This window comes from Pelophylax lessonae (assembly GCF_965119305.1).
Source record: "Pelophylax lessonae genome assembly, chromosome: 3".
NCBI lineage: Eukaryota > Metazoa > Chordata > Amphibia > Anura > Ranidae > Pelophylax > Pelophylax lessonae.
Genome location: NC_138770.1, coordinates 579,170,458 through 579,188,840, shown reverse-complemented (window position 1 = coordinate 579,188,840; position 18,383 = coordinate 579,170,458). Strand labels below are relative to the sequence as shown.

General features: G+C 38.4%; 1 protein-coding gene across 1 annotated transcript in view; it reads left to right on the top strand.

Moving 5' to 3' along the window:
- The window catches only part of VPS54 (VPS54 subunit of GARP complex), a 243,203-nt gene that overhangs the window by 156,829 nt on the left and 67,991 nt on the right, over positions 1–18,383 (top strand). Inside the window, exons 14-15 of the mRNA XM_082252138.1 lie at positions 657–838; positions 9,402–9,514. Coding sequence (XP_082108264.1) covers positions 657–838; positions 9,402–9,514 — 295 coding nt within the window. The remainder of the gene's footprint in view (positions 1–656; positions 839–9,401; positions 9,515–18,383) is intronic.

The window sequence follows — 18,383 nt, the reverse complement described above, 5'->3', positions numbered from 1 at the left end:
GTCCCATTGAGGAGATTTCACTTCACTTTCTGCCCTTTAGGAATTTACAGTTAATCCCTCCAAATTGAGGGAATTTTTGGTTGTGTTCACTTTGGAAAAAAAAAATTCTTTCTAGCCCAGTATAGCTGATTTTCAGCTCTATTATTTAGCAGTAAATTTAGAGTTATGTTAAACTGCGATTCAGATTGCTAAGAAGAACTCCTAGGAATGTGATCTGCATTCCTGTGCGCTCCCCTACAGTGTGATTTGGCAGCCCATTCATTTAAATGAGCCGCAAATCGCACCAGACTGCACAAAAGGTAGTGCATGCACTGCTTTTTAAAATGCGCCACACTAAATCACATGGTACTTTGGTACCATGCAATTTGGTGCCCACAAACGCACTGCGTTTTCAGTCTGTATTTAGGGTGCTAACAAATCTATGGGCAAGCACAGCAGGTCACAAAGGCAGTTCATTTTGAATGCAGTGAAGAAAGCGCATCTTTTGTACACTGCATTCTGATGTAAACCAATCCGTATATAGGTAAAGCTAGAATGTGTTTGTTCAGTAGATAGTCAAGGATAACTGTAATTCCTAGTGTGTGCTTGCACAAAGCTAAAAAATAAATTTTCAATTAACATTGGTGGTTTGTCTATTTATTTTTTTTTCTTAATAGGACGGTTTTCTGGAAAAGCTTAATTCCTCAGAGTTTGTGTCCCTGTCACGGGCGGTTGAAGCGTTTGTGCAGGATACAGAGAAGATCTGTGGCAGAAGAAGTATGTCACTACGAGGGGCTCTACAGAGCCAAGCAAATAGATTTGTCAACCGGTTCCATGAGGAGAGGAAGACCAAACTGAGGTAAGACTTAAGCCGGCCATACATAGATTGACGTTCAGCAGGGACCGGCCAAATATTAATTCATATATGGGCAGAAAGGTTGTACAGAAGTTGATCTACCGATTGAACTCTCTATAACTGTCGTGTTGGATTTCCCCTGCTCGATCAGCGGCGATGGTTATAGCCGGCAGCGCTCATCTGTGTAGCCTGACAGCGGGGAAACCTCCCTGTGGTCAGAGTATAATAGCTTAGCTGGGAGGATTCCACCATCTACATTGTGTGTGTGGATGGAGGAGCTGAGTCATTTTTATTTATTTTTTTCGTTCAACCCGCTGATTGATCGAAAAAATGACTCCTCACTCCTCTATGGTTGCCTTACCAGGAAATCTTTAAGGTATTGATGGTTTGTTCAGTGGTAGCTTAAAGTGTTACTTTGCAATTTGCCTTAAAGTGATATTAAACCGTCAGTTTTTTATGTACGTTTAGTAGCTGGTTAATTCACTTGCTGGGTATGCAGCTTCTTTATCTTTTAATGCTTGCCTGTATTCCAGTTTAAGCTGGTGCTATGACCACTGCCCCTGGTTTCCTGTTTCAGGATAGCTTCTTTCTTTGTAATGTTTGCAGTCTGTGCTAGATCCTGTGGGCAGTAATCTCTAGGGTACAGTGCAGCCAGTGACTTTGCTGGCAGGATAGTATACAGGTCTAGGCCAGTGATCCTGATGTGGAAATGTAACAAACGACCAGGCAATATATTTAAAAAAAAACAGGAGGTTTTATTAACAGCTGTAGCTGGGAACAAATTCATTATTAGTTCAAAGAAAGAAAGACATGCAAGCATTCTTGTAACAATTTTTGACCATAGAATTACATGTGGTACAATATGATTGGTTGTCAAAACATACGTCAATGTAATTACCATAAATAAATAAAATAATGTACATCTGTAGTTCAGACACAGATGTATGGAATTGTCTGAACGTTATCCTAGTAAACTTTTACCCAGTAAACTGTGACTGTCTTATAGAAAATACCAGTATGAAGCATAGATGTCATCTAGAGTTCAACTTTTAGATGTAGCTTTCGATATTATGAAATATTACTACAGTATGCATAACTAAAGACTAATAATGATTGCTTTAAGGCCCCTTTCACACTTATGCGACACGATTTTACCGCGATTTTGCGGCGACTTTGCCGCGATTTTGAAAGCAATGGCTAAGGCTCAAAACGCAATCAAATCGTGGCAAAGTAGTGCAGGAACTACTTTGAAGTCGGTGCAACTTCAAAACGCACTGATATGAATGGGGCTCATTGAAAATAATGGAAAACAACTTGTCATGCGATTTTGCGGTCCAAAATCGCGGGACAAGCCGCACTAGTGTGAAAGGGGCCTAATATTGGCTGCTAATAATATTTATATTATCAATAACACACGCAAATGAATATTAATAATATGAAATTCCACTACATATTCCCCCCTATGTTGAGGCTTTACACAAGCCTCACAGCAATTACAATACAGATCACCCATCATGCTCTTCAGAGACCCTATGTACCCGACACTTATCACAAAAATAGTCCAAAAAAAAAAATCAGTCCCATCAAAAACACACTGTATTTTTTCTTCTGTAGCTGCAAAGTCTTCTCCATATGTGGCACGGAAGACATTGGTGCCTATCTCAGTGGCATCATGATCATCTTTGCCACAAATGTCTTACAACAGACAACCGCACCTCAGCACATCAAGGATAACAGAAAAGAGGAGCAATCAGTTTAGCTAGTGAATAAAAGCCAAGAATGTGGTTCCAGGGACCATTCAGCAAACTCTGTCCCAAAAGGCGCTGCCTTTTCATACAAAGGTCTTTCAGCTTAGCCAAGTGCTTGATGTTACCAGAGAGATCTCCTTCTTCATCATTGTTTTCTGGTCCAGTACCATAGCACAAGCTGCTTTGGATGCTGTAAGATACAAGTTCAGTGCATACCTGCTCTGCAAAGATACAAGTCTCAGATTTTCCAGTTCCTCATGTATTTCATGAAATCCTTCTTTTCTAGCAATTACCCTTTTTAACAATTTGCATCATGTCTTCTAGTCTTCTGTGATCATCTATTATTTGTCTGAATATAAAATACACTTCAAAAAATTATACTAGTAAAAAAAAAAAAAAATTGTCAGTGTCAGGATACAATAGGTCTCTGGTAAGAATTTCAGGGCAACCTACAAAGCAATGGCTCCTACACCATCATTTTATGTTGGTTCCTTTTACTTCTACAACAGCCCCTAAAATAATATACAAGTATCTATATAGTTTTATCATAATAGAATACTCTTAAAATATTTTTCCACATTATCAGTGTAAATCCCTTGAATTAAATGTTTTCAGTACAAAGTATTTTATATAGATTATTCTTTTACATTTTATTTCCTAGCTCCTAACCTATACTATTTGCCATACAATAAATGTTAAATTCATTTAATTTATTAACCTTGACTCCACCTACCAATCATTATTATCCTGGTCATGTCATACCATCAGTATAATCAGTCCGGATATTTCATTAGTTTTAATTTCAAAGTCTGCTAAGCCCAAAACCATTTCACTTTTTGTCCATCCCGGCACATACTATAGCTCAGTATGACTATACCAGTCAGCATGGGTCTTTTCTGTCAGTCACTACTATACTGTCTATGTCCGTAGCCTACTTTTAATACTGTATAAACAAGCAAAAAATTGGGGGAGCAAACCCTGAACATGTATATCTAAAGCCGGTGCAGCTATGAACCAAGCGACATGTATGTTAAAAAAGAATAGCGCACACATGCAAAAGAAATGACTATCAAATATGGAGACAATTCATAAATAAAAATGGGGATTTGGTTCCACCATATGGCCATATCGTGCTCAAGCCCACCACTACTTGAAAGTACCCCATTATCAGTGGGTCCTACACTATCCATAAAAAAGGGGACCAAATCCCCATTTTTATTTATGGATTGTCTCCATATTTGATAGTCATTTCTTTTGCATGTGTGCGCTATTCTTTTTTAACATACTTTTAATACTGTGGTTTGCTGTTGACGTCTCCTATGTCTTAAAACATAAATTTTTAAAAAATATCACACTAAGAAATACAGAAAAGCATAATAAAAATTACTCTCCAACTCTTCTCTAACCCCGTTGGCCAAATAAATAAATACATAAAAATAAATCTATACACACTCATACATCTTGCTTTCTTTTATAAGTATTCCCCAACATAACAGAGTTATTGGCCCACATCATGCAAATATCAGGGTATATATAACATAACTTATCTTATGAAGCATCAATACCATACATTCTTAGTGAAATATCATATTCTTACATTACACCTTCCCACTTTTGTTGTACCTCCAAAAAGGATAAAACAATCTATTTATAGTAATTGAACATTTGCTCAAAGCAGAACTTTACTCAAAACAACGTGATAAAAAATAATGTAACAAGAAACATACATTACACATTAATAATTATGCTACCATAATTAGTGTGTGCTTTAAATTGCCTCCTCCTTGCTGAAGGCTGTCAGTTTGCTGAAGCCCAGAGCCCCTGAGCAGCAGTACATTTTTAGGCTGTCAGCAGACTGGCCTCTATATTTTCATAAGTGCCAAAAATAGAGATCAATTGAGCACATGCAGAGCAGGGTGAGGCAGAGTATTATTGGATTTTAAACCGTATAAGCACTTCTTTTTACTGTGTTACATAACTATACCTGCAAAAGTGGTCAGCCTAAAGTAAGCCAGCAGGACTTCATTTTCTGACTAAAGTTCCACTTTAACGTGTTCACAATAATAATACTTATGTAGGGCTGCAACTAACGATTATTTTCATCGATTAGTTGTCCGATTATTGTTTCGATTAATCGGATAAAATAAAATAAAAAACTCTAGTGTGGCATATAATTTCAATATTAGGTAAAGTTCCTAGATCTATTTTTAGATTCTGGTCCAAACTGTTCGATCTATTTTTAGATCCTAGATCTATTTTTAGATCCTGGATCTATTTTTAGATCCTGGTCCAAACTGTTCAATCTATTTTTAGATGTTAGATCTATTTTTTAGATCCTGGTCTAAACTGTTCAATCTATTTTTAGATCCTAGATCTATTTTTAGATCCTGGTCCAAACTGTTCAATCTATTTTTAGATCCTGGTCAAAATAGTTTGATCTATTTTTAGACCCTAAATCTATTTTTAGATCCTGGTCCAAAGTGTTCCCTCTATTTTTAGATCCTTGTCTAAATTGTTCAATCTATTTTCACATCCTGGATCTATTTTTAGATCCTTGTCTAAACTGTTCGATCTGTTGTTAGATCCTAGATATATTTTTAGATCCTGGTCCAAACTGTTCAATCTATTTTTAAAACCTAGATCTATTTTTAGACCCTGGTCCAAACTGTTCGATCTATTTTTAGATCCTAGATCCATTTTCAGATCCTGGTCCAAACCGTTCAATCTAATTTTAGATCCTTGTCCAAACTGTTCGATCTATTTTTAGATCCTAGATCTATTTTTAGATCCTTGTATGAACTGTTCGATCTATTTTTAGATCCTAGATCTATTTTTAAATCCTGGCCAAACTGTTTGATCTATTTTTAGATCCCTGGTCCAAACTGTTCGATCTATTTTTAGATCCTAGATCTATTTTTACATCCTTGTATAAACTGTTCGATCTATTTTTAGTTCCTGTTCCAAATTATTCGATCTATTTTTAGATCCTGGTTTAAACTGTTCGATCTATTTTTAGATGTTAGATCTATTTTTGAGATCCTGGTCTAAACTGTTCGATCTATTTTTAGATCCTAGATCTAGTTTTAGATCCTGATCCAAACCGTTCGATCTATTCTTAGATCCTGGTCCAAACTGTTTCGATCTATTTTTAGATCCTGGTCTAAACTGTTCGATCTATTTTTAGATTCTAGTTCAAACTGTTCAATCTATTTTTAGATCCTGGATCTATTGTTAGATCCTGGTTCAAACTGTTCGATCTATTTTTAGATCCTAGATCGATTTTTAGATCCTTGTATGAACTGTTCGATCTATTTTTAGATCCCAGATCTATTTTTAAATCCTGTCCAAACTTTTTTATCTATTTTTAGATCCCTGGTCCAAACTGTTCGATCTATTTTTAGATCCTAGATCTATTTTTACATCCTTGTATAAACTGTTCGATCTATTTTTAGTTCCTGTTCCAAATTATTCGATCTATTTTTAGATCCTGGTTTAAACTGTTCGATCTATTTTTATATGTTAGATCTATTTTTGAGATCCTGGTCTAAACTGTTCGATCTATTTTTAGATCCTAGATCTAGTTTTAGATCCTGATCCAAACCGTTCGATCTATTCTTAGATCCTGGTCCAAACTGTTTCGATCTATTTTTAGATCCTGGTCTAAACTGTTTGATCTATTTTTAGATTCTGGTTCAAACTTTTCGATCTATTTTTAGATCCTGGATCTATTGTTAGATCCTGGTCCAAACTGTTCGATCTATTTTTAGATCCTAGATCTATCTTTAGATCCTGGTCCAAACTGTTAAATCTATTTTTAGATCCTGGTCCAAACTGTTTGATCTTTTTTTACATCCTGGTCCAAACTGTTGGATCTATTTTTAGATCCTAGGTCTATTTTTAGATCTTGGTCCAAACTGTTTGATCTATTTTTAGATCCTAGATCTATTTTTAGATCCTGGTCTAAACTGTTAGATCTATTTCTAGATCTTGGATCTATTTTTAGATCTGGTCTAAACTGTTAGATCTATTTTTAGATTTTGGATCTATTTTTAGGTCTTGGATCTATTTCTACATCCTAGATCTATTTTTAGATCCTGGTCTAAACTGTTCGATTTTTTTTCAGATCCTGGTCCAAACGGTTCAATTTATTTTGTAGATCCTAGATCTATTTTTAGATCCTTGTCTAAACTGAAATATCTATTTTTAGATCCTAGATCTATTTTTTAGATCCTCATCCAAACTGAAAAATCTATTTTTAGATCCTGGCCCAAACTGGAAGATCTATTTTTACATCCTAGATCTATTTTTAGATCCTGGTCTAAACTGGAAGATCTATTTTTGCATCCTGGTCTAAGCTGTTTGATCTATTTTTAGATCCTAGATCTATTATGACATATATAAATTTTAAAACAAAGATAATTCCCTATATACAGATTATCACATACAATTATTCAGGATTGTCCATTTCTGAAATAGTTCTAGTATCTTTTTCTTAGTCTCTTGTGTGCATTCCACTTGCACTTATGTGAATAAAACTCCTACAAATCTCACTCAGACCGTGACTACTGTAGAAACTAAGAATGTCACTATCACGAATGTGGATTTAAATGGACACTTGAATTTTGAATTCTTCCACTTCCTTTTATGATCTTTGATGTACTTGCAGTCTTCAAGAGTTACTGACGGTACTTTCCTATAGCGGCTTTTAATAGAATAAGAGATAACATCTAAAGCAAGAATCTGTTTAGAAACTGCACCAATTTAGTTAATTCTATTCTAATCTATTTTTAGATCTTAGAACTATTTTTTAGATCCTGGTCTAAACTGTTCGATCTATTTGTAGATCCTAGATCTATTTTTAGATCTTGGTCCAAACTGTTTGATTTAAATTTAGATCATGGTCTAAACTGTTCGATCTATTTTTACATCCTGGTCAAAACTGTTTGATCTATTTTTAGATCCTAGATCTATTTCTAGATCCTGGTCCAAACTGTTCAATCTATTTTTAGATCCTAGATCTATTTTTAGATCCGGGTCCAAACTGTTCGATTTTTTTTTTTTAGATCCTAGATCTATTTCTAGATCATAGATCTATTATTAGATCCTGGCCTAAACTGTTCAATCTATTTTTAGATCCTAGATCTATTTTTAGATCCTGTTCCAAACGGTTCGATCTATTTTTAGATCCTGGTCTAAACTGTTCGATTTATTTAGTGCCGTTAGTTCTTCAGAAACCTCCCTTCAAAAGTCTTTGGGAGGTTCCCCTGCATACGTTGTCCCAGAAGGTGGCCTTTTTGGTGGCTATTACTTCTGCGTGTAGGGTGTCAGCACCTGCGGCATTGTCTTGTCCTTCACCTTACCTGGTGGTTCACAGAGATAAGGTGGTTCTTCGTCCCTGTCTGTCGTTCCTTCCAAAGGTCGTCTCTGATTTCCGTTTGAATGAAGACATTGTGTTGCCTTCCCTATGTCCCAGCTAGGGACATGTCAGGTAATCTGGAAATCCTATTCTCCGGTTTGGAGGAAGATCAGGCTCCTCTACCTGAGGGCATATACACATATAAGCAATTTAAAGATATTTATCCTGCACATACTGTTCAAGATATATTATATAGGTATTTACAGGAGTGAAAGGGTAGTGAAAACAGGACTTTGCTTTTCATCAATCTCTTAAAGATCTGTTGTTTTAAAGAGTTGAAGGAGCCAGAAGGGAATCTTTCTATATTCAAATCGTATAAATGCTGTTTATTTGTTATATGGTGCACAGCACTCTCTCAGACTATAAATGGATGTGTCCTTTGAATATTCTGACCTCATTTAGGAGTCAAGTGGACAGAAAAACTGATTCTTTGTTGGAAGCAGTTGAGATGCTTCTGCTTTTCTTTTTCTCTAGGCCCTGCATTGGTTTTATGGAATTGGCAAGAAACCACACCTGGGTGTATGGATTAAGAGACTTAACAATTTTCTCTCCTCTGGAACTGCACCTGATTAGATGTAGGAATCTGGGACATTTAGAATGATTTTTAATTTCAAAGAAAACATTTATTCAGAAACCTACTGTTTCATGGGCCTTCAATCTTTGAATCTGCAGGATGGCCCACCCTTGTGTTTTAATGCGTTGCTTTCATCAATGTTTCCTACGGTTTACACTTCAAGCATTGATCACTCAATTCTCATTCTTCGAGCCGGCGGGGGACAGTTGCAACCGATTGCTATCCCACACTTCTGCTTTAGGTAAATATAGTAAATAATAAAGAAGCATGCACTGTTTAATCATTTAGTACTTTATTCTCATGTCCAAAGTTTGTACAATGTGGAATTGGCAGGGCCTCTTCTGCATATTCAAACTGAAGGCCAATGCTGCTCATCTCTTGAGAACATCTTAAAATAGACCAGTCCTATGCAGGGTGACTGTGGAGCTCTCCATTAAAGGAATAATCATACATTGAAGAGGGATCTAGAGAACTGAGCATTTCTAAATTCCTTAATTGAGGTTTCAAAGTTCATAATCACCAAGATTCCCCAAGATGATATCAGAGAAGCATTAGAATAATTGCACATATGCCTATAATACATAATTGTGTAAGAGAAATCTAATTTATTGAAGTTTTCGTACCAAGATATTACAACAATCTTTGTTTTTATAGTGACTTGGTTTAGTACACTTCTGTCATGAATAATAATGTACTTAAGTGAAATCGTTTTTATTTACTTGTGATGTTTCTGATGCAGTCATTATACCCAAAAGAGCTACTGTCCTGACAATCTGGACATGATCAACTAGTTAACACTCACTGAAATCTACTGTATTGTCTCCTCAGCCTTCTGCTAGATAACGAGCGCTGGAAGCAAGCTGATGTCCCCGCAGAATTTCAGGACTTGGTTGATTCTATAACAGATGGTAAAATCATTTTACCTGAGAGAAAGCCTGGATGTGAGTTGGTATTCCATGTGTTTAATAATTTAACATATATTACACAATTAACATCCTGGAGGACTTAGCTACAATTTTATATTTGTTTAACTGCTAATATTTGTAAAGTGCTCATGAGAGCATTGCACAGTTCACAGCATTGCACAGTGGACTTTGCATGAGAATGTAGGGTCTGCTTTGCTGACATCCTTATGTAAAAAATACCCAAAATAAAGCAATGGGAAGCTGAACGTTGCAGGACATTTGTGAATGTGCCAAAGCCTCTGGGTTGCCAATTATTAGCTATTCTGTTGCCAAGGATCTTGATTGTGTAGTTTGGTTTTGAGAAGTCACGTGGGAATAAGGAGGGAAACCTACAGCTAACTGATTACAATTCCCAAGTTGTAGTTTCATTGGGTGATTTTATTATTACATAGTTGGTAAGGTTGAAAAAAAGACACAAATTTAGCCGGTGTGTGTGTGTTTGCATTAATACCATTTCCTATATCCCTGTATATTGAGCTCGCAAAGACTCCCACCCAAGAGTTTTTTTAAATTATCAACACTCCCCGCAAACACCACCAACTGTGGAGGGGGGTTCTGAATCCTTACCGCTTTGACAGTAAAGAACCCCTTATGCAGTTTAAGGTTAAACCGCTTCTCACCCAATATTACTGAGTGTCTATGTGTCCTCTTAAGCGAACTGAGGCTGAATAGTTTACTCCTTATGCTGTAATCACCATTGAGATTTTTGTATATCACCATCATATCTCCTCTTAAGCGTCTCTTCTCCAGGGTAATATTTTTAATGCTTGTGGCTGTTCCTCACAACTGAGGTCCTCAAGTCCCGTTATTAGCTATGATGCAGTTCTATGGATTCTCTCCAGTTAAAGCACATCTTTCCTGAGAACTGGTGACAACTGGACAGCATACTAAAGATGTAGCCGGAGCAGAGTTTTCTAAATTGGTAGAATTATAGTCTTATCTCTTGAGTAAATACCCTTTTTTATTTTATGCTAATAGTCTGCTAACTTTGCTTCTGGCACCTTGGCATTGCACACTATTGCTGAGCTTGTGACCTATTAGAACCCCCAGATCTTTTTCCACCCTGGATTCCACCAAAGGTTCTCCCGCTAGTGAGTAACTTTGAGTACATATTTTTAGCCCCAAGTGCATTACTTTACATTTTTCAGCATTACACCTCATTTTCCTGTAGTTCCCCATCCCTTTATTTTATAGAAGTATCCTTGTCAAGTTTCTATAGCCTGCTGTGCTTAGCTTCATATCAATAGCAAGCATTGAGATTGAACTATTTATTCCAATATCTGTATGCTTTATGAATAACTTAAACAGAAGTGGTCCTAGGACATAGCCCTGGGGTACCCCACTCACAACATCAGATCATTCTGAGTACACACCATTTATCACCACCCTTTGGACATGTTCCTTTAACCAGTTTTCTTTCCAGAACATACAATATCGTCAATGCCAACAGACCTTAGTTTGTAATTTAGGCATTTATGGGAAACTGTATCAAATGCTTTGGCAAAATCTAGATACACAACGTCCACAGGTCTTCCTCTATCTAGATGACAGCTCACTTCCTCATAGAGTGTTAACTGATTGCTCTGGCAAGAACGATCTTTCATAAATCCATGTTGATTATTACTAATGATACTGTTTTCATAAGCAAAAGTTGCTTTTTTTTGCCAATTAGGTGGTACCAATCCAGTCACTAAGCTGTCCTTAAAATTTGAAATCGCATCTGGCTATGACCTTGCTAACTTCTTTAAGACTCTTTGAGTATAAGTCATCTGGTCCTGGTGATTTATTTAGGTTAAGTTTTTAAGTCTTTTTTGTACACTGGCTTCTGTAGATTACAATGGTACATTCCATTTTGTGTTACTAACAATGAAATTTTGATTATTATACCCTTCCTTTTCTTTTTTGAGGAGAATAATGCATTTAATACAGTTCCCTTCTCCTTGTTATTTGTAACAATCTTCCCCTGATCATCCTTTATGAGCCCAATATGCTCTGACCTCGCTTTCTTACTCCTAATATATTTAAAAAATGTCATGGGATTTTTTTAATTCTCCTTGGTTATGTGTCTCTCGTGGTCTGTTTTAACTGCCCTGATTGCACTCTTACATTTCTTACTGCACGCCTTGTAGTGTTGGAATGCCGACGATGACCCCTCGACCCCATGTTTTTTAAAGGCCCTTTTTTTCCCCTCTTATATGCCTTTTTGAGCTAGGGTTTACCCCACCCAGGTTTGACCTTAGCTCTTTCCTATTTGTTGTCCTTTGGAATGCACTGGCTAATACCATTATTTAATTTGTTCTTAAAGCACTCCCATTTTTTCCTCCATGTTTCTAAAATTTGTTTCCATTTAATATCTTGTAGTATGGAGTGCAGTTTTGAAAAGTTGGCTCCTTTGAAAAGAAGCAGTGTTCTTGCACTTCCCTCATGCTTCCTTTTCCTATTATTTATGCTAAATGTAATGTTTCCGGAGTTATCCCTTATTTCCACATATGCAATCAGATCTGTGTTTTTTGTAATTAGTAGATTTAGCGGAGCATTATTTCTAGTTGGAGCAACGACCAATTGACACACAAAGTTGTTCTTAAAGACATTTAAGAAATGAGTGAGCAGTTTAGTCTGCCCAGTCAATATCTGGATAATTGCGCTCCCCCATTATACTAACATTGCCCTGCCTCGCTGCCATTCCTAACTGTGAAAGCAGATCAGACTCCTCCTCATCCTTTAGCTTAGGGGCTCTGTAGCATATGCCCACTAATAATTTGCCATTTGTTTCTTCACTTTGAAACTGAACAGAGATTCCACCTCCTCCCTTCCCCCATTAGCAATGTCGTCACTCATGTTCACTAGCAAATAATTATCTTCTCCTATTCCTGCTCACTGATCCTTTGCTCATGCTCCTGCTGGCTGACCACACAACCCCTGGTGTCTGCTCCTCCTCTCCCCTGTCTCACAGTCTTGGCGTCCTCTCTTTTTGTTCCTGCTCACACTGCTTCCAGCGTGCACTCCTAATTCTTCTGCTTGCTTGTTGCCAGCCCCCCCAGCATCCTCTTTCCTTGCTCCTGCTCACAGTGCCCCTGTACTCCGTGTCCAAATACCATGCCAGCAGGTCTAAATCTTGCATTTGTTTTCATGGACCTTACTAAAAATGTGGTTTTAAACATCAGACATTAAAGTGCTAATAAACTCACAACAGTAAAATCAGTCCGCACATGCAGTAAAGCATGCTTGTTATACTCCCTTTGGAACCTAAGGGGTTTATCCTCTCCATTGTGGAAAAACTGCTGTTTGATCCTGTCTTCTCTAAACCTCCCCTTCTTCCACAGTCTCTGATCCTCCCCTTCTTCCACAGTCCCCAATCCATCTGCTTATAGCACAGAGACTTGGAGGAACTTTACACATGCTCAATTTAATGTGTATTGCTAGAGATTTTGTTTTGTTTTGTTTTTATGGGGGGAGGGTGCATGTGATCAGCACAGGGCCAATCAGCACTGTCCAGACAGAGGTTCAGGGGTCATGCTGCCTCATAGGACATTCAGAGGAGAATTAAAACTCCACCTACAAGCTTTAATCAGTGCTCAGCTGGACGCTAATAGAAGTCCTAAGAAAAGGTGTTTAGCAGTTTTTATTACCTAAAGAAAAATTACATTTCCATGTTCTGTGTACTGTGGGAGACCAGATATAGGTAATGCAGGTCCTGGGTTTAGTAATACTTTAAATATGAACACAGCATATCCCTCTATAGTGTGTACTTGTCTCAATTCAGAGCGAAGGGATCCCCCAGCGCCCACCTTGTAATTGACAGCCACGGCTCTGTTCCTGTGTGCTGTGTGAAGGGGGGGTCTGTCCGTCCCCGCCAATAAGCTCTCAGAGCTATCCTCGCTCAGCTCTGTAGAGTAACTTCAGCTCTCTGCCCCGTTTTCTGACCGCTCAGACAAGCTTTGAATGTCTGTAGAGAGAAGAAGACAGTCGATAAACAGGTACAACTTTGTTTTATTTTATTCCATATTATTTATTTAATACAGGTACTTGTATACTGCCACTTTACATATATATTATACATTAACATCAGTCCCTGCCCTCAAGGAGCTTACAATCTAAGGTCCCTAACTCGCATTCTTACATCCACATACTAGGGCCACTTCAGACAGGAGCCAATTAACCTACCAGCATGTCTTTGGAGTGTGGGAGGAAACTAGAGTACCCAAAGGAAACCCACACAGGCACAGGGAGAACGTGCAAACTCTAGGCAGGTAGTGTCATGGTTGGATTGAAACAGAGAACCCTTATACTGCTAAACAGAAGTGATAACCACTTAGCCACTGTGCTGCCCACTATGTGTGCTGATGTGCTTTTCTGCACAAGAAAAACGCAGATAACTGCCAGGGCACATAGTAAAGAAAAATTTTGCCTGTTCATACCACAATCCTGGTGTTATTTACAGTGGTGCAAAAATGCAGACATGCTGTTTTTTTCTGCACTACATGTGATTACATAGAACCGTGCTGCTCTTTGGGGACATGAATGAAGTGTCACAGAAATAGTTGAAAGTGCAATCAGTTAAATCGTGCATTGCATTGCCCTCTACCAGACCAAGCACAGACACTAGCTCATGTGGCTTTACTGTGCAAGCTCCTGTGAATGAGCCCTAAAGGAATTACGAAGACATGACTCACTGGAGGTACTTGAGAAACGCAGTTAGGAATTCCTACAAGCCAAGTGTTGGTTACAGTCTAACAAATACACCCACCAGGTAATCTTTCATAGAAGTGAAAAAAAACAAAACAAACAAAACAAGTTTTGCTTGTATGTTTGAAAATAGAGCATAGTTTTTTTTATATAGTTACTTCAGTTAATCCGTTATTTATGTCCAGATAATTCTGCCTTGATGTATCTTGACGACGTTCCCAGAACTGCTGACCATTCTCGTTCGCAGGGTATCTGCTATTTTGATGTTACTCTGAGGGCATCCATGGGCTAATTAAAACATTAGGTCACTGGCTGGATAAAGAGCCTACACTTTCTTGACTTGTGCTCTATTCTCAATAAAACACTAAAGGCTCAAGAGAATTAACCATCTTGAAACAGGAAACAAGAACAATTTGAAGACCTTCCTTGCCTTTTCTAGTGTAATTATTGTTCAGCGTGTCAGCTCCACTGTTGCCCAGATTCTGAGGCTCATGGATGAAAGTGTCTAAATATACCAGACATATTCTTTTATGCCTCTGTTTCTGATTGGAAAATGAAGGGGAGTAGCTGATTGGGGGCAATATAGATGGTTTGTACAGTCATCAGTAACTAATTTAGTTGTCACAACATACTGTCCATTTTCAGAAACTGTATTCTAGCTAGTTGCTAACCATTTGCCAGTATCAGGTCATGTTAGTAGTACATTTAACTGCTTATTTGTGGAATGGATAGAAGCATTTGCATTTATAACGCTGTAGATGTGTCTTTGCTCGTTCTTAGTGTCCTGATTTGTAAACAGTGTATATTAGGCTTGAATGCACTTTAGGTTTAATGTAGGGCATTCTGTGTAAATGTCTCTCAGAAAAGAGACGTTCATGTTTCCCAAAGCAGCTAGTGAACAATACCTCCATCTGAAACTTGTGAGAAGTGAAAATTAACCAATAAGAGATTAGATTTCAGTTTAGTGTATGAAAGAATGTTTATAATTGGTTGTTCTTGGCGCACACTGCTTTTATAAAAAATAATTTCAGATATGCATTTTTTTTACAGCTTGGGCCAATCAAACTATTAATATGACATACAGGATCTCACAAAGTGAGTACACCCCTGACAGTTTTGTAAATATTTTATTATATCTTTTCATGTGACAACACTGAAGAAATTACATTTTGCTACAATGTAAAGTAATGAGTATACAGCTTGTATAACTGTTGCTGTCCCCTCAAAATACCTCAACACAGCCATTAATGTCTTAACCGCTGGCAACAATGAGTTCACCTCTAAGTGAAAATGTCAAAATTGGGCCCAAAGTGTCAATATTTTTGTGTGGCCACCATTATTTTCCAGCTCTGCCTTAACCTATTTGGGCATGGAGTTCACCAGAGCTTCACAGGTTGCCACTGGAGTTCTCTTCCACTCCTCCATGACGACATCACAGAGCGGGTGAAAGTTAGAGACCTTGCACTCCTCCACCTTCCATTTGAGGATGGCCCACAGATTCTCAATAGGGTTTAGGTCTGTAGACATGCTTGGCCAGTCCATCACCTTTACCCTCAGCTTCTTTAGTAAGGCAGTGGTCATCTTGGAGGTGTGTTTGGGGTCTTTATCATGTTGGAATACTGCCCTGTGGCCCAGTCTCAGGAGGGAGGGTATCATGCTCTGCTTCAGTATGTCATAGTACATGTTCCCTCAATGAATTGTAGCTCCCAAGTGCCGGCAGCACTCCTGCAGCCCCAGACCTAGACATCCCGTCCACCGTGCTTGACTGTAGGCAAGACACACTTGTCTTTGTACTCCTCACCTGGTTGCCGCCATACATGCTTGACACCATCTGAACCAAATACGTTTATCTTGGTCTCATCAGACCACAGGACATGTTTGCGAGCTTTCTTGTGCATTATCTTTAGAAGAGGCTTCCTTCTGGGACGACAGCCATGCAGACCAATTTGATGCAGTATGCTTCGTATGGTCTGAGCACTGATAGGCTGACCCCCCACCCCTTCAACCTCTGCAGCAATGTTGGCAGGCCGCATACTTCTGATTTCCAAAGACAACCTCTGGATATGACGCTGAGCACGTGCACTCTTTTTCTGAGTTCTTTTTTTTTACTTCTTTGGTCAACCATGGCAAAACCTGTTCTGAGTGGAACCTGTCCTGTTAAACCGCTGTATGGTCTTGGCCACCATGCTGCAGCTCATTTTCAGGGTCTTGGCAATCTTCTTATTGCCTAGGCCATCTTTATGTAGAGCAACAATTCTTTTTTTTTTTTTCAGATCCTCAGAAAGTTCTTTGCCATTAGGTATCATGTTGAACGTCCAGTGACCAGTATGAGAGAGTGAGAGCGATAACACCAAATTAAACACACCTGCTCCCCATTCACACCTGAGACCTTGTAACACTAAGGGAGGGAAAATGGCTAATTGGGCCCAATTTGGACATTTTCACTTAGGGTTGTACCCAGTTATGTTGCCAGTGGTTTAGACATTAATGGCTGTGTGTTATTTTGAGGGGACAGCAAATTTACACTGTTATACAAGCTGTACACTCACTACTTTACATTGCAGCAAAGTGTGATTTCTTCAGTGTTGTCACATGAAAAGATATACAGTGCCTTGCGAAAGTATTCGGCCCCCTTGAACTTTGCGACCTTTTGCCACATTTCAGGCTTCAAACATAAAGATATAAAACTGTAATTTTTTGTGAAGAATCAACAACAAGTGGGACACAATCATGAAGTGGAACGAAATTTATTGGATATTTCAAACTTTTTTAACAAGTAAAAAACTGAAAAATTGGGCGTGCAAAATGATTCAGCCCCCTTAAGTTAACACTTTTGCTGCGATTACAGCTGTAAGTAGCTTGGGGTATGTCTCTATCAGTTTTGCACATCGAGAGACTGAAATTTTTGCCCATTCCTCCTTGCAAAAAAGCTCGAGCTCAGTGAGGTAGGATGGAGAGCGTTTGTGAACAGCAGTTTTCAGTTCTTTCCACAGATTCTCGATTGGATTCAGGTCTGGACTTTGACTTACCCATTCTAACACCTGGATATGTTTATTTGTGAACCATTCCATTGTAGATCTTGCTTTGTTTTGGATCATTGTCTTGTTGGAAGACAAATCTCCATCCCAGTCTCAGGTCTTTTGCAGACTTCATCAGGTTTTCTTCCAGAATGGTCCTGTATTTGGCTCCATCCATCTTCCCATCAATTTTAACCATCTTCCCTGTCCCTGCTGAAGAAAAGCAGGCCCAAACCATGATGCTGACACCACCATGTTTGACAGTGGGGATGGTGTGTTCAGGGTGATGAGCTGTGTTGCTTTTACGCCAAACATGACATTTTGCATTGTTGCCAAAAAGTTCGATTTTGGTTTCATCTGACCAGAGCACCTTCTTCCACATGTTTGGTGTGTCTCCCAGGTGGCTTGTGGCAAACTTTAAACAACACTTTTTATGGATATCTTTAAGAAATGGCTTTCTTCTTGCCACTCTTCCATAAAGGCCAGATTTGTGCAGTATACGACTGATTGTTGTCCTATGGACAGAGTCTCCCACCTCAGCTGTAGATCTCTGCAGTTCATCCAGACTGATCATGGGCCTCTTGGCTGCATCTCTGCTCAGTCTTCTCCTTGTATAAGCTGAAAGTTTAGAGGGACGGCCAGGTCTTCTTTGATTTGCAGTGGTCTAATACTCCTTCCATTTCAATATTATCGCTTGCACAGTGCTCCTTGGGATGTTTAAAGCTTGGGAAATCTTTTTGTATCCAAATCCGGCTTTAAACTTCTCCATAACAGTATCTCGGACCTGCCTGGTGTGTTCCTTGTTCTTCATGATGCTCTCTGCGCTTTAAACGGACCTCTGAGACTATCACAGTGCAGGTGCATTTATACAGAGACTTGATTACACACAGGTGGATTCTATTTATCATCATTAGTCATTGAGGTTGACATTGGATCATTCAGAGATCCTCACTGAACTTCTGGAGAGAGTTTGCTGCACTGAAAGTAAAGGGGCTGAATAATTTTGCACGCCCAATTTTTCAGTTTTTTATTTGTTAAAAAAGTTTGAAATATCCAATAAATTTCGTTCCACTTCATGATTGTGTCCCACTTGTTGATTCTTTACAAATAATTACAGTTTTATATCTTTATGTTTGAAGCCT